The sequence below is a fragment of the Myotis lucifugus genome, unplaced genomic scaffold (assembly GCF_000147115.1).
Source record: "Myotis lucifugus unplaced genomic scaffold, Myoluc2.0 scaffold_294, whole genome shotgun sequence".
In the NCBI taxonomy this organism is placed as follows: domain Eukaryota; kingdom Metazoa; phylum Chordata; class Mammalia; order Chiroptera; family Vespertilionidae; genus Myotis; species Myotis lucifugus.
In genome coordinates, this window is record NW_005871342.1 from 1,224,952 (window position 1) to 1,252,564 (window position 27,613).

Genomic DNA, 27,613 nt, shown 5'->3' on the forward strand with positions numbered 1-27,613 from the left:
TTCAAAAGATCCTGCGACTGGATTCCACTTTTGAGGGATTCATTTTTTTTTGATTTACACAGGGCATGGAGCCCTAAAAGGGAGGGGAGGGAGGGGACAGAGTGGCTAGAGCAGTTCTTCCTCTTCATCGTTCACTGCACCTGTCAACTGGAGCCACCAACCCTCCATCACTTTGCGGCAAATGGAAGATGTTTGTGAACAGCTCCTGAGGATAGTGTAAATGGGAATAAGTAAGAGATGAATAAAGGCAGGATTGCCAGGTGAATAAAGAAGTACTAGAAGTAGTAGTGAGTGTGGTAAAAAAAACAAAGAAAAGTGGGTAAGAGGGGCTAAAAGAGAGTAGGGCCAAGTGTAAAGGGGTCAGTGGAATACTTTGCTTACAAAGTAAGGGAATGCTCTAAAAGCAAAGACAGGTTTCCACGTATGACACCAGCTGGTAATGATAAGAGAGGTCTGGTCTTATTTATTCCATCATACATTAGATATAGGATATTAAAAAAATGACTCATCAAAGTAAACAGTGTGCTAAGGTTTGTGTGTTTATCTTCCCTCTTTATGATGTATCTCAGGGCTACTTTCCAAAAGAACTGGGCTTCATGTATGTCTATTAAATAGAAGTTGCTTAAAACAGCCCTAAGTTGTTTTGACCATATTTCCAGGATGTAGAAGTCTTATCCTTCTGCACTGAGGAAAATAGGTTTCCAGAAAGAAAAATGAAAGGGAACACTTCATTATCTTTTGTAATATTCAGAGCAGGTTCCTAAAAGACAGAACTTACTCAGAGGCACCTGCTGGACAGATGTGCGGAGCAGGAAGCATTCTTTATCTTAAAGCCTGTCTGCAACATCATGTGTGTCTTTTCTTTTTTAAAAATATATTTTTATTGACTTTAGAGAGAGAGGAAGGGAGAGGGAGAGAGAGATGTAAATATCTATGATGAAAGAGAACCATGGATCGGCTGCCTCCTGCACGCTCCCTACTGGGGATAGAGCCCGCAACCCGGGCATGTGCCTTTGACCGGAATCGAACCCAGGACCTTTCTGTTCCCAGGCCGACGCTCTATCCACTGAGCCAAACCAGCTAGGGCTGTGTCTTTTCTTTTGCATTGTCTTTTGGATTTTCTGTGAACTGTTGTTTCATATTATGTTCCTGGATGTAATGGGATGACAGGAGAATTAATTTATGTTCACCAATGTGGAGGTATTATAAAGATAGGATAAAATATATTTAGGCTAATTAAACCAATTATTTGAACTTTACTAAAAACTGTTTGGGGTGTGCCTGTGAAGACTTATAAAACAAATGTAAAAGGCAAATCTGTTTATTATAGCACTAGTCTAATGTTTCAGTTTTTGTTAGAATTATTTCCAAACAGCCTTAGCATCCAGATTGTTTAGTGTTAAATAGAAAGAGTGTGTCGATCATGTTTTGCAGAAGTTACAGCATCATTCATAAATAGATATATTTTGGGTAACATAAAGATTTTGGAATAAGAACAAAACTTTAAAAGCCATCTGTTAACCCACTATATTCATTCCAAATTTTTTTTTAAAAAGGAAAGAAATTGGATTGACAATAAGTACTAGTATAAGAGGAATTAGGTAAATTAACCATTATTTGTTTTTGACTCAAACTAAATTATAAATGAACATTTCTTGATTACTATGATTCTTAAATATTTATTCCATTGGTGATGTTCTTTTGAGCTAAGGGACACAAAAATTTCTCCAGGGCAGGGCTGGATAAAAAGTCTCAATCATTGTGGCAAAAGGAAAAATAGTCCTTTCCTCTCATACTTTTCTAAGTGTTTTAGTCTTACCTCTGATTCCTGGATTGCCAAGTCGGTGTGGTTATAAGGAAACAAAAACGAAACAAACATCAACAAAAATTCTCACTGCTACAAAACGCAGAAAGCAGCAAACCCAGAGAAAGGACCAGCCCTGCTGCTGGAGCCCCCCGGGCATTAGGAATAGTTCCTTGTTCCGGAGAAGTGTTTCCTTCTCAGGATCTCTTCACCCTCTGAGAGCAGCCTAAGTTATGAAGGGTAATAAAGTGGAGACAGTGGTGAGCACAAGAGCCCACAAAAACACTTGCAGCAACGCCAGCGCTTTGAAAAGCCTTGGGAGAACCTAAGCCAGCAGCCTCTACCAGTTTTTACTGGTGTAGCTGTATGCTATCATCGGCGTTACTTACTTAAACACAGATAACGTTTTTGGAGATGTTGGTTAGAAGTTACCTTATTCAGAGAACGTCTTGTTCTCTTCAGCCCCTCATTGTGTGAACTGAGGAAACCACTTCAGTTGAGTGAAGTGTTTAAGCACATTGTCATCAATTAGCTTTGCATTAATTAAATGATTATTGTCAAGTATTTCCAGATGTTTGAGTTAACAAAGTATGAAAAGATAACTAGATATTTGGGGTTTATTTCTTCTAGGGTAAAGAAGAAATAAACACAAAACCTCCAATGTTGTGGTGGACAGCCCTGGATAAGAGTTTATGATCACAGGTGTACGTGTGGCATGAACTTGAGTGTATGTGGCACAGTGCGCTTTCACTGCTCACTCTTTCCTTGTAGAGCCAACGGGAAATTAAAATTAATGAGAAGCCTACACTTTGAAACGCTTGCAGAATTCTTGACTATTTTAGTCCTCTGCCAGCTCACGAAATCTGTACTGGCAGTCGTATCCCACAGATGGTGTGGCGTGTGTATACCATCATGTGATTGTCTAGGCCCATGCAGAATTTTTATCAGATTTTGACCATCAATTTACTGAGGCATTTAAGACAGTCATGACCTTTGTTTTGAAAGGAGGGTGGCTTCCCCAAACATGCTTATATACAAGTAGGAAAAAAAAATGTTGAGTTAAGTAATCACTGGACAACTAAGCTGGATTTAATTGATTCTATAGTAAAGCATCTCTGAAGGGCCACACTGCTGTTTTCCCCCTTCAGTATAATTTAGTGCATTTGGCCACCTGAAGTAGAATGAGCATTTTGCTTTCTTATTCCTAAATATGCTGTTTAAGTCTTCCATACTTTCAGAAATGTTTACTTGCAGTGTCTACTGAAACATTAAGCTAATTCTGCTTATTTAGGTAATTAATACCTTAAGTTAAAATGCACTATATCATCATTTCCTTTACAAATTAAAGTGAGCAGGCCTATCCTTATTGGATTAATTAAGATAGAAAGCACAGGTGCAGTATGTGGTTTCTTGTCACTGTGTTGGAATGTACTAAGATATTTAAAGCGCATGGCAGAAAGAAAAATGGCTTACCAAAAAGAGTTCTAAAAAACATAAACTCTTCTCATAGTAATTTGTTTTTTAAAAAATGCCTTTTATTAAAAGATTGGTTTTGAAAAATTGGTTATACTGTACTCCAAGCATATGTTGTGGCTAATGTTGATGTGTGAAGTTGTTATTTTGACTCTGTAGACTCTCTGTTCATAACCTCATTTTGAATGTTTAGTCAATAAGCATCAAAAGCAATATTAAGAACCACTAGTGGACTTTAGGATCAAAGAGCGGCCAATATAATTTATTTCCTTTTAATTTCAGACTGATGCCCATGGTGTTTACTTCTTAAATAAACCATTCAATTTCAAGTGCGTTGTTAGCCTCGGTTGAGGTTACTAGTGATGCATATTTCAGGTTGTCTTGATAATAGTTCTTTTTACTTTAACTGTCATAAATGAAATGTTTTAATCTAAAATTATTTTTTTACTTTCATACTTGAGGTTTTCAGAATTTATCGAGTAGTCTAGTGTCAGAACCTTTTTCATAACTGACTTTCATCATACTGCCTGACATACATCTCTCACAGTTAGAAGTACACACAGTAGTTCCCTGGGGGCCTATTAGATGTGTTGGCCTGGCTAAACTAATGCTGACACCTTTCTCTCCTGTCCTGACAGTGGGTTGGCAACCTTTTCTATAGTACCTCTCACTCACTGAAATAGAAAACTTCCATTAGGTTGGATTCTTCAGGTTGGGAGACTTTTCAGTAAATAACAGGTGTTTTTAAAAAACCAAACTAGTTTTGTTTTCTAGTTGTATCCATCAATAATAGAAACAACTTTTTTCCAGAAATATAGACAGATCTTAAGGGAAAGTGTGAAAGATGATATCAAAGTAATGTGTAGTAACAGGTAAAAGAATTTTGGAAAACAAATATCTTAATTTCATTAATTTATTTTGAATATATATTTTTATGGTTCTTACCAAAGAAACTATTTGTTCTTTATGAATTAAGTGATGATGCATGTTTAATTTTATATGTAGTTTACTGTTGTGATTAAAACTGTTGTTAGTAATTAAGTCTCAGTAACCTGGGTTAGAGTATCAAGTTGTAACTACAGTCCTTCAATTTAGTTTTTAATTTTCTATCTCAATGTGAGAATGCAAATGAAGCTACATAATAGCCTAGGATACAAATATATACATATGTAAAAGGCTAATACCCAGCCATACCCTTTTACTAACTAGGCAAATGAAACGAGTAGTCAGTTGTGGATTATCATTGCTAATGGAAGAGCTAAACGGATAGTCATTTTAGTGATTGTATTCTTTGATGAAAAGAAACTTTCTGTCTTTAACCTATTAGGGCTTCAGTGATGGTACAAAATTCCTGAAGTTGCCTTACTTTTGATTTTAAACATTGCTTTATTCTTACCTTGACTGTGAACATTTCCTTAGCAGATCTGTATAAGGCACACTAGAAATAAGATGCAGATAAATTCCCCCTTGATTTGCAGAAAACAGTGAATTACAGCTAATGTCTGCAAACAAAATTTTTCCCCATTTTCCTTTATTATAGAATTATAGGTGTAATCTTCTAGAAAAATATCCTTTAAATAACTCAGTTAAGGAAATTATTGTTATTATGCAGCCCTTAGCAGTCTAGTAGTCATCATTTAACAGCAGCTCTTCAGATATACTGTTACGTATATCTGAAATGACCAATTTTTGTTGTTATTTTTAAAGCATTTTTCAGAACTTAGTCAACCTGTGAGCTCCTTTTTGTATTTTATATCAGTTGCCCTGACCTGTAAGAATTTTTTCTTGGTCTCTAGTCATTCATATTTTTCTTTCTTGACTCCACATTAAGATTATCAAGCTTCATTCATTTGGCTATTCCACATTTTGCTGTGCTTTGTAATAGGAAGCTGCATTTTTAAGACTTCATCTGAAATTGTTTTTCCAACTAACCAGTTCTTTAATGCATGTGCAGTTTTGTCTGCAGGTATAATTTTACTGTTCAGAATTTTTCTATCATTTTGCTTCTGGCTAATAAACTAAATGTTAGTAAAAATAATAGCTAATACATATTGAGAGCTTACTGTGTGCTCAGTACTAATACTTCTCAGAGCACTCTTCTGATAATGATCCTTTGATGATCATATTGTACCCCCCTTCCCCCCCACCCTCTGCCCCCCGCCTTTTTCTACAACTGAGGAAATTAAGGTACAGAGAGACTAAGTTCGGTGGTTAAAGTCACATAACTTCTAGGTGGTGGAGCCAAAATTTAAACCTAGGAAATATGACTTTAGAGTTCACCCTGCAATTCAACAGTTATCCTATTACTAAGCCTTTAGTGAGGAGGTTAACTTGAGTCATAAAACAAAGCATTTAACCAAGAAAAAGAGCAGATAGGTAAATCATGGTACCGAACCCAATCTGGAGACCGTTACAATAAAGTAGGGGTTCAGACATGGGTCAGGCAGAGATGCAGGGTCTGTATGAGTTGGCTTAGCCAGAGACACAGAAGGCTGTTCTGGGCCAGAGAGCTGGTCCTAAAGGAGATGATGCCTACTGAACGGAGTAACACTGATTCTGATGCAGGAGTGGCCCTGGTTGGACAGGCCTTAGTTGCCAGGCTGAGACTTCTAGCATGTATTTAGCTTTAATCCTGTGGGCAGGGGTAGCTAGTGCAGAATTCTTATCAGGAAGGTAACTTAATCAGGTTTATTTTTTAGTGTCAAGGTGAAGCGTAGGCAGGAATTGAAGACCTAGGAGGGCTGAACTAGAGACTTGAATTTGTCAGAGTTGAGAAGGCAAAGATAGTAGAATTAGAGGAGAGAGGCTACATTCAAGATATCATCTAGATTAGGTTAGATCATTTAGAATCATCTGGATATAGTAACCAGTTGTGTGTATGGGATTAGGTAAAGAAGTCTCCTGATTTAGAGGATTATATTGCTGGTGTTGCCATAGAGTGAGATGCAAAATAGAAAAGGAGGGAAGAACACATTTTGGAGGTTGGGTGTGTGTGGGAGTGAGCTAATGAGTTCTGTTGTGGACGTATTAAGTTTGTCATATCTGTGGGGCATAAATCTAGGTAATTGAAAACATAGGATGAAGCTATGGATTTGGCTTAATAAAGGGTACATGAGAATACCAAGAGAGAACCTTGAAGTAAGGAGAACTGGTTACCAAAAGTAGATTTCTAGGGAATCCCAAATTTAAGGTGGCCAGAGAAGGAGCAGTGGGGAGGGAGATTGGCTTTTGAGTTGAACCAAGCTTAAGCAGGCAAGTCGCAGCTGTCACTTGAGAATTTACCATGGGTAACATTTTGGTTTTTTAAAAATTGGGTGTATACAGTCAAACCTTCATTCTTGAAGGTTTCCTATCTCAAACTAAGTTATTCAGTTCTTGAAAGTTGTTCATGGAAATAATGTCTCCTTGTTGAACAAAAATTTCCAATTCTGGACCTGACAACCCTTTCTTGCTGATACATCATCATGACAAAAAGTGTCTCTCAGGCCACAAAGGAGAGAATTCAAGTTAGTTTACCTAACCCTTGCTTGTTAACCTCTCAGGAAACTGTGCTGTGAATATTTTTGTGTGTTTTTTGCTTTTGTTGCTGGCATAATGGACAATTAGCATGATTTTAAAACATAAAGAGGCCTTCAAGAGAGCTAATGTTGCTAAGGGTGTGAAAGAAACGATGATCGCAGGCAGTTGAAGAGGTAGAAAACTTGTTGACTTGGATAAAGGAAAAGCAGTTAGCAGGTGTCAGCATTTCCGAGGCAGGGATATGGGAAAAAGCGAAGATGCTGCATACTGGCCTCCAAAAGACACCCCTGGACCGGGTGCTGAAAGTGATTCCTTTAAGGCCAGGAGGGGGTAGTTTGATAAATTTAAGGAAAGAAGTGTTTGTTTATAGATTAAACAGTGTATTAGACATGTACTCTATATAAGAAAGGTTAGAACAGGGAATCATTTGGGGATCTGAAATGAATTTAATTTAAATTACATTTTTTCTAATGGGAAAAAATGATTTGGTTTTCAAACAAATTGCTTCTTGAACAGCCTTGTAAATTTGAGAATCGAGGTTCCACTGTATTGGCCTATGCTTGAATTTAAAAGAATAATTTCAGCTACAAGTTTCTTGTTATCTACTCTTTGAGGTTTCATCCTGGCATGAGAGGTTATGTATAAGTATGTAAGCACTTTTTAAACAGTTTCAACTCATTGAGGATAAACCTGAAACAGCCTTTTCTCCAAACCTACTTTGAACCATGCACTCTCTAACCTCCCTTTCTGTCCCTTAGCTATGCCTTTGGGTAAATGCTACAACTTTCTGGTCACTTTTGGTGAGTAAAAGTCTGACTAGTTTAAAATTTTAATCTCAAATTTGATTTAACGCTCACCTGAATATTCCCTACCCTACATCTCAGAGCAGGCCACTACTACAGGCTTAACGTAGTGGGCGTGCTTTCTCCTCTCCTGGGTCTAGCTCTTGGAGAGATGGGGGTGGGGATAGGGAGTATGTTAGAGGAGGGACAGAGAGGCGGAGGTCATCATCTGAACCTGGTCACCTGAAGATGATGTGTCCTATTTGTATTCTGGTTCTAACTGCTGCAGAATGTCTCGGCTGATGTGATTTCATGTGGACAGTATGTGTGGTTTTCTTGGATTGTCACTCTTATCCTGGCTCCTTTCTATTCCAGCAATTTCAGTCCCTCTCCAGGCAGGGCACTGGATGCATCTGACCAGCAGCCTTGCTTCTTTCTTTAATCACAGAGCCATGGGAATCCATGATGTTCTGTTTCTAGGGTCTCGGGTAGGGGGAGAGTATGAGAGGTTCTCCCTGTTCTCTCTTCCCATGTAGGTCTGCAGGTGCAGGCTGCTCCATCAAGCCTCCCATTTGCAGAAGTATGTTTTCCCCCACCTCCTACATACATCCAGGGACATATGTCAAGTCTTGCAAGAACATTTTCACCAGGCCTTAAATCAGATTTGACTGTTAAATAATACTTAATAGCAGCAAAAGAAAATGGCTTCCATTGTCCCTAGCAATCCTTCTTCATTATAGGAGTTCAGTCTGTATTAGAATAATGAGTTATCAAGATATTTCTTTCATTTTGCCAGTTGCTCCTCTGATTTTGTTATATTTATTTGTAACCTGATCACAAATATATACAGGATTTATTTTAAAGCCTACCACTTTTCTTTTTTTAAACCTTTCTTTGTATTTATTCTAGGTTACCATTTAACAAAATACCTTGATATTGGACCCTTTAAAATTTCAAAGTAGAGAACATTTTTATTAATAAGAAGTGATTTGAATAAAGGTCAATGAGCAATAGATATATTTCAAATAAAATCTTAACAAGTGTTGGAAAAATATTAGATAAATTTCCAAATACATTTTATCATTGAGTAACTTCTGAGTAGAAAAATAGAAATTTTGATAGAATATGCAACATTAATTTTAATAGATAGATATATTATTTAATGTTGATAAACTTTAGGTTTACTACAATCTTGTTAACACTTGGAGTGCGGGAAATCCCCAGTAGGGGGTGTGCAGGAGGCAGCTGATCGATGTTTCTCTCTCATCGATGTTTCTGACTCTCTATGGAGTGCGGGAAACGTGTAAACTCGGGCCGATTGTAACTGCGTATTACCAAATATTTGTTTGTAATCCACCCTTTTGGTGGATGGAACAAAACCAAAAGACAGAGCCATCTTATATTTTGGCGGGAAATTCACCCGCACTCCAAGTGTTAAAAGGCTATTCGCTAATCACAGTAATTCTCATTCTTTTATTTCCTAGTATGTACTTAAACTTATGATCAATTTAAAGTTTGAAAATCTTAATCTATGATAAACTCTAGGCTTAGGTTTATGAAATTGTTTATTTTATGCCCTTGTTGCTAAAAGAGCTGTTTAATTACTAGGTGAAACTCTTTCAAATGAAAATTTAAAATATGTTGAAGTAATTTGCCTTAATAAAATAATTCCATTGATAATTTTTTCATTAAATTCACCAGCCTAGTAATAATCTGCATGGTAGTCATCTAAGTGAACACAGGATTCACAGAGTAGCTTAGATAAAACAGCCTAAATATGTTAAATGCTATGAATTTGATTTTTGAATGAAAATACATTTTATATACACACACCCCTATCCTTGATTTGAAATTATAAGCCTAAAATACATATGTTATTACAAAAGGTTTAAAAGTAGAATAAAATTTATATTGATGTGCCAACCTTAAGAGTGCTTAGGAAAACCTTAGAACATAGCCTAAGAAATTGCTATTGAATCCTGTCTAAACATTTTTTGCCCAAGTGAAGAGAAGGAAAGGTATTTTCTTCCTATAATTATTTTACTTTTCTCCAAGTTCCCTTTCATCATATGTTGAATCTAACAGGTTAGATCATTAAACAAACTTAAAGTCGAAGGTAGGTGATTAGGAGAAGACGTGATTGGGCAAATTTGGGATGGGTTTTGGAAAGCTTTTTATTTTTTTTAGATCAATTTCCCTGAGCTTTTGTTTACTCATTTTATAAAGCATGTAAGAATACATCATTAGTTTTTTACTTGAACTTTCCTAATTCTTTTTGCATTTTAGAAGAGATCAAGACCATATGGTTAAAATATTTGTTGGAATGCATTTTACAATATGTGTACCAATAATTTTGCTTACTTTAATTTCTGTCAAATTATGATAGTAATTCTTAGTTTCAAGAATTTTATTTTAAATCATTTTCTCATTATATTTTTCCTAAATTGTCTTGTTTTTAATTAATCTAATACATAATCAGCCACAACTATTTTTTAAATTTTATAACAACTTTTTTGAGCTTTATTTCACATACTGTACAATTGATCCATTTAAAGTGTACAATTCAGTGGTTTTTATAGTGTATACGCAGTTATGTAGCTATCACCACAATCTATTTTAGGATATTTTCATCATCCCCAAAAGAAACCTGAACCCATTAGCAGTCACTCCTTATTTCCCCCCAAAACGCTCTCCCTCCAGACCTAGGTAACCATTAGTCTACTTCCTGTCTCTATGGATTTGCATATCTTGCCATTTCATGTTAATGGAATCACACAAATATGAGCCACTACTGTTTCTTCCACCTTTCTACTAGATAGGTGGTTACAATAGCAGGATGCCTAGAGTATCTCTCTGACTTAATAATTTGTGAACTATAAGTATAATAACAGATAATAAAGCATTTAAGCATTTTTAAATACTTAAATTTCTAAATTGTTCTTGTATTTCTTAAAGCAGCATAGATATAACTTGAATTCTGAAATAAAATGTTTTTAAGTGGGCTTTTCAGGAACTTACCTACTGTGGCAGTGAAATTGATTTTCTGTATATTGGAAATCAGTTGTACTACATAGATGGTTATGCCCCAAGAGCTTAGTCCATTCCACATAGGAGCCCCGACTTCCACACTGTTGTTTTTCCTGGGTCTGGCTCAGGATGATAACTTCCTCACAATGTTCCCTTTACACCTACCTTGCAACGGAACCTCCCTGGTCTCTTTATAGCCTGTTTCAGGTGACCACACTATGTTGGCATTCCTGGACAGTTCTAATGTCACATATTCCATTCTAGTGTCAAATCATGTTATGATTTTTTTATTTAAAAATTTTGATAACTGTATATGTTGTTGGAAAATTTGGCTCCACCCATATTGGCCTAGTTAAACTTAATTCAGAGATAATAAACTCAGCGAGTTTACCCAAGGAGTGTTTTGCAGTTTCCCGGTATAAGTTTTTCACAACTTTTGTTAAATTTATTTCTAAATACATTACTCTTTTTGATGCTATTGTTATGGAATTATTTTTCTTAATTTCATCTTGTATCCTGCAACCTTTGGAACTCATTCATTAGTTCTAGTAGTTTTTTGATGGATTCCTTAGGATTTTCTACATACAAGATCATGTCCACAAACTGACACAATTTTACAATATTGCATTTAAATACATTAACTCAACAGGCATGTATTGAGGACTTGGCTCTGTGTCAGGAGCTGTGCTCCATGTTGGGAGCTTAGAGAGAAAAGGCATGAAGTCTGCTTTCAGGAAGTTTTGCAGTCTAGTTAGGGGACAGATCTTTAAGCCAATAAACACAATTCAGCATCATAAACACTGATTGAGAGATGTATAAGGTGCTGTGGGAGCACAGAGGAGAAGGGCTGCTACACTGGGGAAGCTAGGAAACATTCCACACATGAGTTTGTACAGAGTTCTGGACTGCTTTCTAAATAAGTAGCCACGGTTATGATAACTTGTCATTTCAAGGCCACAGTGGTCTTGGATATTTAAAAATTATTGTGTAGTACTTTAGCTTTAAGATTTTTAGGTCTATCAAAATTTAAACAGATTTGCATTAATAACAAGACAACACATCGAGTTTTCAAAGTATATACAGATGTTTGATTTTGTAGTAAATCTGTTGCTATAAAAGCATATGATCACATTTGGAAAATTGCTTTTGCATGTCTTGGCAGTTTGTTGAGAACTGAAAACTTTTAAAACTAACTGGTGATAGATTAAGTTCAAGGCCACCTTTTGTTTAAATGATGTTTTGTTTTCTGTAATTAGACCATGCTAGGTGAATTAAGTATGTAATTAAAAACAGAAGTTTTGGCTAATTCAGAGTAAATGAGTACAAAATACAAGGTCATTATCCATCTCCAGTGAGACTCCAGATGAACAGTGCACATGGAACTATTTATAAAACATTTTGCATGGTCAGAGCTCCTCTAGGTTGCTGTCCATGGCTTTTAAATTAAAGTGTTCACAGACTCAAAAAAAATGTACCTGTGCTCATCTAAATGGAAAACTGAAAAAGATTAGAATCTAATCTTCTATCCCAAATAAAAAGGTGAACTATTCTCCTCCTGCTTCAAAAGTGAACATTTAATATGATGCTTGGCATTCTGAGTTCATGATTAAAACTCTGATAACTTTTGAGAGCTCCGAGTCTCAGTTGTTTTCATTTTTGCACACCCTAGAGATGTGCAAGTAAAACATCTCTGGTTTAATGTTTCCTCAGTGCTTAGTCACAGAGGGTGCCATGGGATGGGAAATCTGGGAAGAGTTTTAGTTGGAATAGTTTTTCTTTTTTATGGTTCAGGAATGTGACGTTTTTAGAAAACAGGTGTTTCATTTAGTGGTTTGATTTATGGAGAAAATTAGAATTGGTTACTGGAAGCACTGAGCTTAAGCTTCTCTTGAAAATCCTTTTACAATTTGGCTCCTGGTGGCTCTCCAGCTTCCTTCTCACAGTCCTCCCTCTTCTAGCATCACCACTCCTGTTGTGCCTGTTGTATTCAACACTGTATCCTTGCAGGAAGGGTGGTTTAGGCTAATAATCGCTGCTCAACTAATATTTGTTCAGGGAAATATTTGCTGGGTAAATGCTACAGATCTATAATTTAAATTAGATTTAAATTGAAAGCAATGCATGTATTAAAATCTAATCTCTGCTAGACACTTTACTAGGCAATGGTAAAACAAAAATAATAAGTGGTCTCTTATTCTTTAATCTCAAATAGTTTAAAGTTAATTAAGACCTTTCTTTCTGGGCATATGTTGTTATAAAATGTTTAAGTTACAGAATAGTGCAATAATATCCTATTGATCTGGGATACAAGACCTATTTTTAATTTCCTAATCTAAGCCAGTTAGGTAGTTGGGATGCCCATGTGAACAATTATGATGCAGTAAGGCCATTGTGCAATGGAAGACTCTTCAAAACTGCAATTGAGAATGTGCAAAGAACACCAAAGTCTACACATTAAAAGGGGATACTGTTTAAAAGTTAGCATTTAAACAGATACCTAAAAATGGGTAAGAATGTAGCAGGCAGACAAATGAGAAAATAGTGTTATATATAGCACAGACAGAAGAATTGGGCACAGGATTACATGTTGTTGGAGCGTAAAGTTGAGTGGGAAGTGTTGGGAATAGGAAGGAGAGTGGGCAGGTACACTTATGCGCACAAAGAATTTGAGAGTTTAGCTTGATAATTGAGAGCCATTGAAGTTACAATCAACTGATCTGTGGAAACTAGACTGCAAGGGATTGATATTAGAGGTAGAAAAATCACTAAGGGACTGTCGAGGTATGGCATAATCCAAACGAGAAATGAATGAAGGCACTGTTAATGAATGGAAAGGGGCAGTTTGAGAGAATCTCTAGTCCTTCATGATTAGATCTGGGAGGAGAAGGAGGGATCTCAGATGATTTCCAAATGTTTAAATTGAGCACCTAGGTAAGTGATGGTTACATTCGCTAAGGAATAGTGACTTTTTAAGGGGGACTTAGCACTGGATCTACAACCATTCAGAAAGACCTGTTTTTTTTAGACACAGCCAGAATGGGAGTTCCACAGAAATATCTTTCGAGATTAGAGATTTGGAATCATGGGTCAGTTTTGAACTGGTGTAATGGAAATCATGAATATAGAGGGAAAGTAATCACAGACAGACTGAGATCTGTCCCTGTGGAGCATCAACAGAAGGAGGGATGTGGTGTCTTAGATATTGAGGATGGAAAGCTTTTCAACAAAGAGGGGAATGTATAAAAAGCTTCAGCAAGATTAAATCCTGAGAGCTGAAAACTGGAGATTGTGTTTGACATTTAGAAGGTCAGGGTAGCCCAGCTGGTGTGCTCAGTGGTTGAGTGCTGACCCAGAAACCAAGAGATCTCAGTTGATTCTTGGTCAGGGCACATGCCCAGGTTGTGGGCTTGATCACCAGTAGGAGGCAGCCAATCAAAGATGTTTCTATCTCTCTATCCCTCTCCCTTCCCCTCTCTCTAAAAATCAATAGAACCATATTAAAAAGAAGAAGAAGGTCAGTGTTGCCTTTAAGTGAAACAGCCTTAGTGAGATGGTGAGGCCCTAGAGCTAGACTGCTTCAGGGTTAGGAGTAAATCAAGGGGAAGAAGTAGACTTCCTCTAGGAGTGGCTTGTGAAAATCATAGATATATGATGATAAAGGGGAATATAAAGTTGAGGAAACTTTTTATTTTGGTTTAGTGTTAGATATGAAAAACTTGAGGATTTTTTTTCATGCTGAAAAGAAAGCACTAATGGCAGGAACTTGAAGACTGAGTAAAGGTAATCAGTGGGATGAAGTCTGTAAGGAAGGAGACCCTATGGATAGAAAAACCAAGTCTGGATGGGAAGAAGTGTTATTCTGGGTCAGAACAATTAGGGAATGAGGGTGGGTGCTGGCTTGGGGGTGGGGGGAGAAGTAGCAGTTAGAGATGCCACCTAATAATTACTCCCCTTTTCATTTATTAATCCTTCTGCCAAATATCTAGCAATTTCAAATTTAAGACCTGCCATTGTAGGTCTCCTGATTTCCCTACCCACCAAAAACAACACTATTTTTAGGATCCATTTATTTAACCACCACACTGAACGTTGTTCTCTTTCTTAAAACTATTTCCTCTGTAAATTATTATTATTTTCAATCTTTTTGCACTTGGTTTTTAGGCCTTTCTCCAATTTCACACCTCTTTTAGATTAATTTAGTTCACTGTGTTCTCTCTCCCCTTCCAACTTACCAGAATTAAGTACAGTGCTAACAGACTCATGACAGCCAGAAAGACATCATTTACTTAAAACTCTATAAATCCTGCTTTTATAAAAAGATCCGTGGGGAATGAGTCAGAAATTGCAGTTTAATTCATTTTTGATAGAGGAAGATCTTTTATTTTGCTTGTTGTTTTTATTTTTACTTTTCTTTCTCATTCTGCTCAGCCTCTCCCACACGGTCTCTAATTTTCAGTATTGGAGAATTTAGAATTATTTGTTTGCACTATTTAACAATTAAGCCTTTTGGAGAAGGAACTTTATAAAAATTCAGTAATAATAAGTGGATATTATGATTTCACCAAAGTCATGACTTAGTCTTTTAGAATATAATCTTTTTGTCTTAGCTAGTAATTTACTTTCCCACCCTTTTTATTATCGGTTCTATTTAAAAACTTTTTATTTCAGGATGCACTTGAGTGCTATCTTTTATGTTTTGTTAAAGCTTATTAAGTGGAGGTCAGCTGAGCCTTAATTTTGCTTGTATATTAAAAATAACTTTTATCTAAAAGATGAGTAATTTAAGTAGCATCTATAATAGTAGCATCTATAATGAATGTTTTAAAGTTTTACATCGTCCCACCCCCCCAATTGCTCTCTATCATTTAATAAAATTCCAATTAATATTTCATTTATTTATTCTTATTCTTTTTGCTAAAACCGACAACATATATTTGAAGTTTTCTTAGAGGAATAAACCAAATAGACATTTGGTGGGGAAAAAACAATATAATGTGAATTACTTGTATGAATGGCCATTAAAACATTTCCACAGCCACAATAATCAAACAGTAATACTAATTTTAAAAAAGAAAAAGAAAAAAATGGACTTTTCAATTATTAGGAAAAGAGATATTTAGTGATATCTGTTATTAAGTGTGTTAGCTGAGTGGTCTAAGTACACAGCTAAATGTATGGGAGAAATTCCATATGGATTAAAGATTAACTGAAGTAAAAAAGTAATGGGGAAAACTTAGGTGAATATTTATACGATCTTGGTATGGGGGAAGGCTTTTTCAATGTATAATAATAAAGGCAGGAACTACTTTTTTAAAGGGTTTGATTTTACTACATAAAGATTTCAAGTTTTTGCCCAACAACAAAGTCAACTAAATTGAAAGGCAAATACATTGGGAAGAAGTATTTATAATATGGTATCCACACCCTTAATATAAAAAGAGCTCTTCCCAATTAATGATAAAAAAATTAATTCCTAATATTGGGCTGAAAAGGGGGGTAGCACATGTGAATTGAAACTTTCAAAAGAGCAACTTGGCCAAATGTATCAAAATCTTTAGAATGTTTTTAACTCCTTTACCCACTTCTAGGAATGTAATCGAAGAAAGTAGATATATGCAAAAGATCATTTTAAGGGTATATTTAGAGCATTGTTTAAATAAAATTGCAAACAATTTATATGTCTAGAGACCCACTCCCTGAATCTCCCCACTCCCCATCCCTAGGGTGCTGCTCTCATCTTCATAATTAAAGGTGGAGGCATCTCCATCCCAGGAGCAGGATGGAGACAAGGAGGGAAGAGGCGTGTCCCAGCCATCTTTTGAGGAAGGTGCTCGGAAGTTGCCATATGGTACTGCCCAGTACTTAGTGTCATGGCTATCCCTAGCTGCAAGAGACACTGGGAAATATCTTTTTTCTGAATGGCCACTACCTACTTCTCTTTTGCATTTGCATCTGCCATTTCTAGTTTAACCCTTATTTGGAGGGCACCGACTCATTCTGTCTCTACTTCCACACCGTGTATCCAATCTGTACATCACGTAGGTGAGTTTTGACTCTTTTCTCATACCCGGGAGCTGCATATCTACCTTTAGTGTCAGTCACTAAATTCCCTGTCAGAATGTTATTCTTTGAGACATGATGCGTTTTTCCTACCCAAATATGGGAAATTAGTTGCAGTGCCTAGCAGATGAGGTTATTGCTACTAAACATTACCAGCTGGTTTGTAACATTTGGGAATAGGAAAAGAATCAACTCTAATTCTTCTGTCTTCCTTTCTACTCCCTCCCACCCGACCCAAGAACTAGGAAACTTTGTACTGCGTTGTTTAGGAAAACTTCAGAACATGGAAGGGCCATTTTTTATTTAAAGAAGCATGTTTGTGCCATATATGATAGGCAAATATTTTTTCAATATTTTATCTCCATAAAACTGCTACACGTAGGTCATCTGGTGAAGCCATGGCAATTATCTAGCTTGTCTTTAATATTTCACAGCGGTCACCCATTAACTGGTCTGGGCCAGAGGAGAGAAAGAAGAGTGAGGGGACTCTCATCTTTTTCAGTTTTGTAACATTTCCCTCAAATGACTCAGTGCTAGCTTACCTGTACACAGAGAACCTCTAGTATTTCAACAGTTATGCCAAAAGCTGTACCAATTCTCCATGGCAGTGGCGGCAGGTGGCTGGGGGAAGGGAGAATGTTCCCGGCCGGCAGCCGCTAGGGACCCTACCAGTGCCCGGCACTGGGTCTCATACTAGTGTAACTGTAGATAAGCATTATGGGCCGTTTGAGCCCGGGGATGTTTTCTAAGCTTGGTCGTTTTGGACAGGACCAAATGTCTGCTAATTGCCTGGTTCCAATGCCTGTCCCCCAAGCATGGTGATGTGCTGAATCCCGAATAATAGGGCGGAGACATGCGCATTGTCTTCAGATGCGTGAATAACGGTCATATGGCCACAGGATTATATATGTTCTATGGAGCTCCAGAGGGGGCCACTGGTTAGAAATGAAGGCAAATTTTATTTATTTATTTATTTTTTAATTATTAAATCTTTATTGTTCAGATTATTACAGTTGTTCCCTCTTTTCCCCCCCCTCATAGCTCCCCTCCACCCAGTCCCCCCCCTCACCCTCCTCCCTCACCCCTCCACTGTCCTCATCCATAGATGCACGATTTTTGTCCAGTCTCTTCCTGCATCCCCCACACCCCTTTCCCCCCCAAGAATAGTCAGTCCACTCCCTTTCTATGCCCCTGATTCTATTATAATCACCAGTTCATTCTGTTCATCAGATTATTTATTCACTTGATTCTTAGATTCACTTGTTGATAGATGCGTATTTGTTGTTCATAATTTGTATCTTTACCTTTTTCTTCTTCTTCCTCTTCTTAAAGGATACCTTTCAGCATTTCATATAATACTGGTTTGGTGGTGATGAACTCCTTTAGCTTTTCCTTATCTGTGAAGCTCTTGGAGGCAAATTTTAACTAAATGTTAGAGGAGGTATTTTACAGCAAATAAGACTAGTCATAAATGGAATGGGATGCATTTTGAAATAGTGATTGGCCATCACAAATATTCAGATCGAGGGTTTCGATGGAGACGGAGTAAAATAGTAGAAAGTGCCGGACTTGCAGGTTGCAGATATCAATTCTAATTTTTCCTCTGTGCAGTGTGCTTGAATTTGCTATTCGAGTCTCTGGTCTTTCCTCTCCTGATGCATTAAGTGAAGGAGTTGAACTAAGCCACCTCAAGTTCTCTTGCCTTTTAGGTGATGTGTGGTATGTGCTCATCAAGTGTGTGTCAAATGAATATCATACATAACACATTCCCCCTGTGTTAATGCCAATGCCACATCCTTAATCTTCCCCTGCTGTATGCTGTGTAGTGTTTTATCTGTATCTCTTGCTGAATTTAACACTTTCTACTTTATAGTGAACTTACTTATAAGACTTTTGGTGGCACGATCGGTATCAAATTCACTCTTGTATCCCCCACTGTACTTTACACAGAGTATTCAATAAACATTTGTTGAATAAATCAGTTAGAAAACATTACCTGATATATGAAAAAATTGAGGACAGCATCTTTGCAAACATGTGTTCTCTTTCTTTAGAAAGGTTATTTTGACTCTTAGCAGCAGACAAATCCCTGCAAACCGTCTAAACAAAAGTGTATTATATGTGTTGCTTGACGTTAAATTAAAACTTGTTTAGACAGGGCATGACACTGACAGTAGCCACCTCCACTCAGCTTCACCTGGAAAAAATCTGAACTGCCACCTGGAACTCGTTAGATTCTTTCATTTGCATGTTGCTGCCTTTACATTATATCACTGGGAATCTAAATAGTATCTGGCTTTCTTTCAGATATTGTTTCCTGAAAAGGTATTTGCCTAAAATTCATTCATATTCCTCTAATCTTTCTTCCTTTCTCCTTCCTCCCTTGACCCCACTTTTTTTCTACCACTTTCTCTTGACTTTCCTTTCACCCTCTAAAATGCACATGATACACCATGTCCTAGGAGTTTATTTATAATATAATATATATGGTAAAGTGGAGAACCTGGTAATTCAAGGTGAAAATACAACACCCCAAAGTTATAAGTAGCCCGATTCAGATATCACCTCTATGAAAACTTCCTGGAATCCCTTCACCATTTTGACACAATCTTTAATGCCTTTACTAGTACACTGTCTGTCTTTATATTCCTGTGTTTGATCTTACTTCTAGTACAGTACATTATATTATTGTAGTTTTAGTTGTTTATATAATCTGTTTCCCCAGCCAGATAGGGCTACATTTTATTCTTCTTTATACTGTTATATATTGTTGGATAAATAAGTGTATGGATATGATTTAGCCACTCAACTTCCTGTTTCTCCTATAGTTTTTTCCACACAGGCAGATGCATTATTCCTGCTTTCTAGTTGAACCTGTGGCTTATAGGAGTTAAACTTGCTGGTTCCAGAAAACAAGCAGGTGGAGGAGCCAGAATTCAAATCCCAGGCCTTTGGGCTCCTAAGTTCTTCACCTATTTCATTCTGCCTCCAAAATGTGCCTTCCAGTTTCCACTGCTGCAGCCCTTCATCAACTCTGATCAGTTCTTTATTTCCTCCCTCTTAGAGCTTTCTTATAGTACCCTCTTCTGTCTACTCACCTCTTCTTCTCATTCCACCTCGTGCATCATTATCTGATCATATCATTTCCTTTGAGAAATCTTTGATGGCTCCTCACTTCCTGTAGGATAAACACTGAACGTTTTGGTGTGTAATTCCTCTGCTTCATGATCTGCCTTATTTTCCACTCCTGCTTTCACTGTGCCCCCTAAACTCTAGCCTCATTCCTACCACTTCACTAGCGTCTACAAGTCCTTGGCAGCATCTAGCTTCTTTGTCGTGTGTCTTTCTGTGTTATTTTGGAGCACCCTTCATTCCTGTTGTGCTAGTTGAAGTTCCACCCAGCTTAACCCTATCCCTTCTATTAATCCTTGTCCAGTTTCCCTTTGGAATTAATCTCTTTCTCTGTGTGCCGATTTTGTATTATGTTTGTTTGTGACTATATATGTTCTTGTGATATTTTGGAGCCCTTTGAGAGTTAAGAACTGTCTCCAGCTGACTGTTTTGTGTGGGTTTTTTTTTTAGCTTTGTACAATAATTTGATTATAAAACATACTTCACAACACTTTGGATAGCTAAGAAGATTCTGGCTTCTAGGACAACAATAATGGTTCTTTGTAAAATTCAAGCTGACTGGTTGAATGTGGGTTGTCTACTGGCCTGCTATTAAAGCATTGGATTTAGAAATAAAATTCTTCTACATAAATCAAATGACCAGGCACACATTTGCCAAGAATACCAGAAAAGATTAGATTTATGTTATTCTGCAATATGTATGCTATATGGTATATAGTTTGTGTATCTGTGCATGTATATATATATGCATTATACATATTCACATATGAAAAAGAGGATCCTAAATTTTTAAATCTTATATTTCCCATTATGTGAAGTGTTTTTAGGTTAATTCTTATTAATTATACTAGTGAAAATCTAGTTCCAGTGTTATTTTCTTTGTATTTACTTTTTAAAAAAGCAAATAATATAATATGGTGAAATAGTTTATTCACATGGAAGTACATACATTGGTATAAAAAGTACATAATCTTGCATTTTTATATTCTAATTTGATGAGGACTGTTCACTCTTTGCCTAGCTAACTGTTTTCTACCCTTTGAGACTAGTCTTAAGTGTACCTCCACTGAGAAAGTTCCCCCTCCCCCAAGCTATATCAGTAACACTTGCAGTTGCTTTTTTGTTCCCCTCTGGCAATTGTCACGCCCAGCCTAGCACCATACCTAAAACCTAGTAGACATTCAGTAAAGGTTTGTAGAATGAATAAGCAAATGAAAGAACTTAGCAATTAAACGTGTGTGTGTGTGTGTGTGTGTGTGTATGTATGTATCTGCCTTCATTAAAAGCAAAGTGGCAGGTTTGTATGTACAGATCCACAAGGCTGTTTATGATACATTGTCTTGTGAATAAAAACAAGTTATAGGACAGAAAAATGCTTCTATTTTTGTAAAAATGTTTGTGTGGGAGTGTATGTTGGGAGAAGGTGTGCAACAAATCAGTTTTCCATGGTGGTGAGTTATATGGTTGGAATGGAATGGAAAGTCAGAAGTGGACTTTTAAAAAAAGAGAAAATATATATGTGTGTGTGTGTGTTTAAATTGATTTTTAGGTAAAAAGGAAGAGAGAGAAACATTGATGTAAGATCAGTCTGGTGTCTCCTGCATACCCCCTATTCGGGATGGATCCCACAACCAGGCACATGTCCTGACCTGGCATCAAACCAGTAACTTTCCCTGCACGGGACAACACCCAGCCAACTGAGCCACACTGGCCCGGGCAGAAGTGGACTTTCACTAGTACATTTTTGTATTGGATTTTTTTTTTATAAATGTGCACTATTTTTATAATTTTCAAGTGAACAATTAAAATATTTTATTGCTTCTGTTCAAGTGCTGATACTTTAGTGTCAAACTAAAACTATTTTTAAAGACAAAGTTTTGCATTTACCCCCCAATTTCTGTAGAAAATAAATTGTTTTCTTTGTTTAAATGTTTCTTGGTCCTTTTGGAAAACTGTAGGACTTGAAATAAAGTGGACTATAATAAGTCTTTAAGCCATGATGGCACACATATTGGGAAACTAAATCTCATTCAGTCTCTTAATGTTAAAGGTTAGGTCAGTAGAGTCCGTTTTTAAAAGGTAGTAAGAAAAAAAAAGTAGTAAGAAACTGACTAGTTTCACTTAACAGAATCTTCATTTCTCTGGAGCCATCTTACCCCCTGTTTTCAAACACATCCCTGGGTCCTCTTGGATGACTTAATTCCATGCCACTGAGCAGCTGGTCTTGATGATGGTCAACTATCTTCTAAGCCCAGGCCCAAATGAAAGTACCAATTAAAAATACCTAAGATAATTAACCTCACCCTTAATTAAATTGGTTATCTCACCCTTACTTCCTTATCTTTTTTAATGAACCTGGAAAATGGTCTTTCTAAAACAAGGTTTGTTGAGGCTTCAGCGTCTTGGTTATTTTAGGGTTGTTCCTAAAATTTTTTCACATGGTCCAGCTGCCAGACAGATTGTACATAAGTTTCCTGCAGCATTTGGCAGGCCTGTGTATGTACCGCCTTAAAAACAATTAGAATTTATTGATTTTGAAATTTGTGATTGCTTTCTAAAGTTTTCTTCCCTGATCTAAATTTACTTTGGAAAAAAAAACTCCACAACAGAACACATTGGCCTATTTTTGTGCCAAGACTTTCAGGGAAATATTTTATATGATTAATATTGTGTGGCTAATCTGCTGTAAAAAATCAATTTTATCCATTTTAACTTATGAGAGCATGACCATCCTGTGTGAACTATTTAAAGAGCCTATGACTTCAATAATCCAAATTTAAGTGTTTGTTACTATATGTGTTATATTAATCATGTCAATTAATATTGGGTCACACTTCTTTTTAAGAATTGAATTATGTTTCATCAGTGGATTCATATTTTTTCATTCCAGGGCACTACCCCAACCTTGCCTCGGGCAAGCTGAAGTTAGTAGACTCTAGACTTGGCTCAATGAATACATAGTGCATGGTACCAGGCCGTTTTAATAGGCCTGGATTCAGTTAGAACGCTTCCTCCCTATCTGTCTATTCCTTTAAAACCATTTATCCTAAAAGATTTGTGTTCTGTCTCTTATTAATAGAAGAGAAATAACATTATAAAATCTGTATGATGCATTCCATCCAATTCAAACTTTTTAATAAAACATTGGACCATTTGTTACTTGGTGAGTACATTATTCTGAAGGCTTTCATGTAAACACTTTGGGGAATCAATAAATAGGCTTTGTAATTCTGTACAATACTCTATTATCCTTAGAGTTACAACACCTCACAAATAACATAACTTCCACCCTGGGAATAATTGACTCACCATGGAGGTCTGGCTCCTTGTCTCATTAAATCTTCTGGAATTGCTGAGAGGTGGCTAGCAATTATTCTTCTCTGTTTGACATCTGTGGAGACTTAGGCACCAAGCAGTTAGAGGTCATGCATAGAATCTCTACGGGTGGGGGGTGCTGTTTGGATATTGGTCATTGAGTCCCTGCTGAGCAATGTTGAGACGTAGCTCCTGAGGACCATCTCAAAAGGGGATGCAGTGACCTAAATGCCAGAAAAGTGTCTTCATGAGCCATTAAAGGCATTGCCAATCCCTGCCCTCACTTAGAAATTGTTATATATGTATGTGTGTGTATATATATGTACATATACATGTATATATATTTCATTTCTATCTTTATATAATTTCTTCACAGGATTCATAAAAGCAGCTGTCTCTTATTTGTCATTCTTATTTTAAATTTAATGAAGAACATTTTAAAAGAACTGTAAAATTGTTTTTGAGAACATTTAGTTTTGACTTTAATTGCTCTTAAGATTCAAACTCTCTGATTTATTTTTATTGAGGGAGCAATAATGTTTTAAAAATACGTAACTTGCCCGGCCAGTATGGTGCAGTGGTTGAGCATCGAACCATGAACCAAGAAGTCACTGGTTTGATTCCCTGTCAGGGCACATGCCCAGCTTATGGACTTGATCCCCAGTAGGGGGCATGCAGGAGGTAGCCAATCGATTTTTGTCTCTCATCTATGTTTCTGTCTCCCTTCCTCTCTCTCTAAAAATCAATTTTTAAAAACCATATTTTTTTAAAAAGTATATAACTGATCTGTAAGAATCCTATACTATTTTATCTCCAGGATTAGCATGTCAAAAATATGCCTGTAGGGTGTTTTCTTTTAAAGCTCTTTGGAAAGTTGAATGGTATAGATGAAGTGACATTAGTATATGTTTACGTTCATTTTGAAGTGTTGAGATGGGACAGGCAGGAAAAACCTTGACTTTGAATTCCTCATGACCTTTTAAGTAAATCTTTGATGCTAGTTCAAGGGAAGTGTGAGGAATGTGTGGAACTAGCTTCAGTTGAATAAATATTACACTTCAGTGACTTTAACTTTTTTAATGTGGAAGGACTGGGTGACAAGCACAGGAGAAACATGACTATCAAAACTTTATTCCATTATTTAAAAAATACCAAATGTATTCAGACCAATAGTCCTTCCAGATGATGTTCCCTTCCTTACTCAAGCCGGCAGAGACTGGAAACGAAGACTCAGTAACTGATGATTGTACAACATTTACTCCCTACCCTTATGTATTTCCCTGCCTTTGAAGGAGGGGACAGGGGAGTTTAAGGAATTCTTTATGTATTTTCCACTCATAGTGGGTTATATTTGGCAACAACCAGTGGATCCCCTGATTGTTCTCTCTGCTGCCATTCTTGGGAGGCAGGTGATAGGCTCCCCTCCCCCAAGTTTAACAGCCACTGCAGCCTTCTTGTGCTTCCTGTTTGCATGCCGTGCCTATTTACATCCACTTACTTCCACCTGCCTGTGCCTTTATATGAAAGTGAAGTGGCTCCCCCCCACCCAGAACACTTAAATATTGTTCCACTCTCCTGGTCTCCACATTTTCTAAAGAGAAGTCAGTGATGATAGATATTGTTGTATACATGAGATATGGTGTGTCATTTTTCTCTACTTTTAAGCTTTTTTCTTTATTTTTGGTTTTCAGTAAATGTAGGCGTAGATTTTTGTGATTAATGTTGTTTCAATCCTCTTCATAGTTCACGAGTTTTTTGAACCTGTAAATTTATGTTGTTTTACCAAATTTAGTAATTATTCAGTTGGTTTTTTGTGGGTTTGTTGGGTTTTCTTGTTTGTTTGTTTGTTTGTTTTTGCCCCATTTTCTCATTCTCCACCTTCTGGAACTCCAAATAAAATATTCCTAGAAGACATTTTAGCATTGTTCCAAAGTTCCCTGAAGCTCTGTCCATTTTCCTCCATCTTTTCTCTCTCTTCTTCAGACTGGATAATTTCTATTGATCTTTTCCAATAGAGCTTTAGACCTCTCTTCTGCTCTCTAGCATAGCCGGTAAAATTATGTTGTTGCCAGTAGAAATGGGGTCCTTCCATGAAGTCATAAAAAGCATTTCAGGGACCTACACACATATGGAAGGAGATGTAGTGGTGAGATTTATTGGAATAGAAATTAAAGACTGCCTCGAGGTTCCCAGTGTCTCACCTCCATCCGTCCGCTGTAAAAAAATAAAACAAACAAACAAAAAAAACCAGCCTTGGCTTCATCCAGCCCAGAAGAAAAGGTCAGGGTCCAGAAATTCTGTGCCACTGGTTCTTACCCAGTTCAGTGTCTGTCCCCGACCGGCTGGCGTAGCCTCTGTGCCCTGCTGTGCTGAGTAGCCATACCGAGTACCTAGGCCCACATTTGGAGCCTGAGTTTGAGGCCCCACAGCTGCCAGGCCCACGCGGCTGTACCTATGGGTGAGCAAACACTTGTTAAACTTTGATTATATTACCTCAGGCTTGAGAAGGACCAATTTCCCAATCCTTCCAGGGTTTGTGCTGGGCTTCCCCTAACCAATCCATTTCCTGGACCTTCCAGGCTCCTGTGTCTCTTATCGAATCCAATTCTTTCCCCAGGCTAGAGACCTCCCCCTTATGGTTGGCATCTTAGCTCCTGCTGCGCCTGCCTCAGCAGAAGGACCTCCCCCTTTATTTTACTCTCCCTGGGTAACCCCAGCTAATGACCATAACGTGGGTCCTGCCTGCTTTGGGGGTGAGGTCCTGAGGGCAGAGGATGCAGCAGCCCCTGGGGAACCTGTGAATGCCGCAGCTTCCTGGTGAAGCAGGCTTGCTGTCTGATTCAGTCCCTAGTTTATTATGCTTCATGTCTGATTCCCTTGCTTCCCTTCTCTCTTAATACTAACTAGCTACCTACCTAACAATTTCAGATAGTTCTAATTTTTTTATTTGGTTGGCCTGGCTGGTTAGTTCAGTCTGATAGAGCACCTTCCCAATTCACCAGGGTTGCAGGTTCAATACCCAGTCAGGGCACATACAAGAATCAACCAATAAATGCATAAATACGTGGAAAGACAAATTGATGTTTCCCTCTTCTTCTCCTTCTCCCTCTTTCCCCCTTCCTCTCTCTAAAATCAGAAAAAAAAAATTTTCATTTGGTTTTTGTTATATTCTGTTTCTCACCTGAGATTTCCCATTTTTTCATTCATTATGAGCTTATTTTCCCTCACCTTAGTGAGCATAATTATAGCTGCTTTAAAGTCCCGTCCGTTTCTATATGTGGGTCATATTCAAGTTGGTCTGTGTTGATTGTGTTTTCCTTTGAGAGGGGATCACATTTTCCTGATTCTTGATATGTCAAGCAATCGTGGATTACATCCCAGATATTGTAAATGTTTATTGTGGAGGGGGAAATGTATTTTTGTTTACCCTTCAGAGATTTTAGTAGTTGGTTTTTGTATTTTGCCCACAGTTTAAGGCTGTTATCTGTGAAGAAGTTAGGCTGTTAGCTTACTCTGACATACTAAAAGCTGAACTCCTGATATGCCTTTTAATCCTTTTGCTGCCTCTCCAGTTTCCTACTCAACTACATGCCTACACTATCACACAGAAAGAAATTCCTTCAACTCTTCACCCAAGTGGTGAAGAGCTGCCAGGGGTAAAACATCAGAGCTGCCAGGGGTAAAACAGTGACTGATGAAGATGAAATTTGTCATCCTCATAACTCCAACCCTTTTCTCCATTCTCCCTGTTGCTATCCTGACATGCTCTCTTTTGTCACCAGAGATGAAAGGAGTTAGATGCATTTAGCAGCCAGTACCATTGCCACCTCATCAAGAGCATAGGGGAGAGGAAAATCCCAGAACCAGATGATGACAGAAGCTAGGAAATGTAGCCGGTAAGAGCAGAGTGAGGAGAGCTCTGCTGTGCTGTGGAGGCGGCACAGATGTGGGCATATGTGTGAGCTGAAAGGGAACGAGTTTAAAGAGAAGGGGAGGGGGGGTCAGGAGGCAAGAGCAGCTGTGCCGACCTTTGTGCTTGGCCTTTAGCGTCTCATGTCACCTTCAGAACAACCCTGGGAAATGAGCTCTAACATTTCCATTTTACTTGAGAAGCTCAGAAACTGAAAGAACTGAGATGGTTTTCTCCAAGTCACACAATAACCAGACAGAAGATAAACTGTTCCTTTGTTTTAGTCCGCTAAAGCCCCTGTGGGAACGTTGGGGAGCACTACGAGTCTTTCTAGGTTCTGCAGTGAGAACCCCAGGCATCTGGCCTGGAAAAGTGGGCTGTGGCCCTCCCCTGGTTCAGTCCTTGACTCTGCTCAGAAGCAGGCTTGGTCTGCCTTAAGCTTAGGGTAGCTATGGGAGGCCTTCTCCACCTCTCAACTCCCCAGCCCTTCCCCACCCCCTGCTTCCTGCTGGCTTTATAAGAGCCTCAAGGAAAAGTCTGAGCGCTCTTCAGAAGACACAGGGACCACCTTGTCAGTGGGAGGCAGAGGTT

The 27,613-nt window shown here is 37.6% G+C and overlaps 1 protein-coding gene across 3 annotated transcripts in view; it reads left to right on the forward strand.

The window, feature by feature from the left end:
* STK3 (serine/threonine kinase 3) overlaps nt 1-27,613 on the forward strand; it is a 208,760-nt gene that overhangs the window by 157,875 nt on the left and 23,272 nt on the right. The window contains exon 11 of one of the 3 annotated variants that reach the window (XM_023763619.1): nt 22,688-22,824. The exons of the other annotated variants lie outside the window; for them this stretch is intronic. Coding sequence (XP_023619387.1) covers nt 22,688-22,720 — 33 coding nt within the window. The 3' untranslated portion in view covers nt 22,721-22,824. Of the gene's footprint in view, nt 1-22,687; nt 22,825-27,613 lie in introns of those variants that run through there. 3 annotated transcript variants of the gene reach the window in all.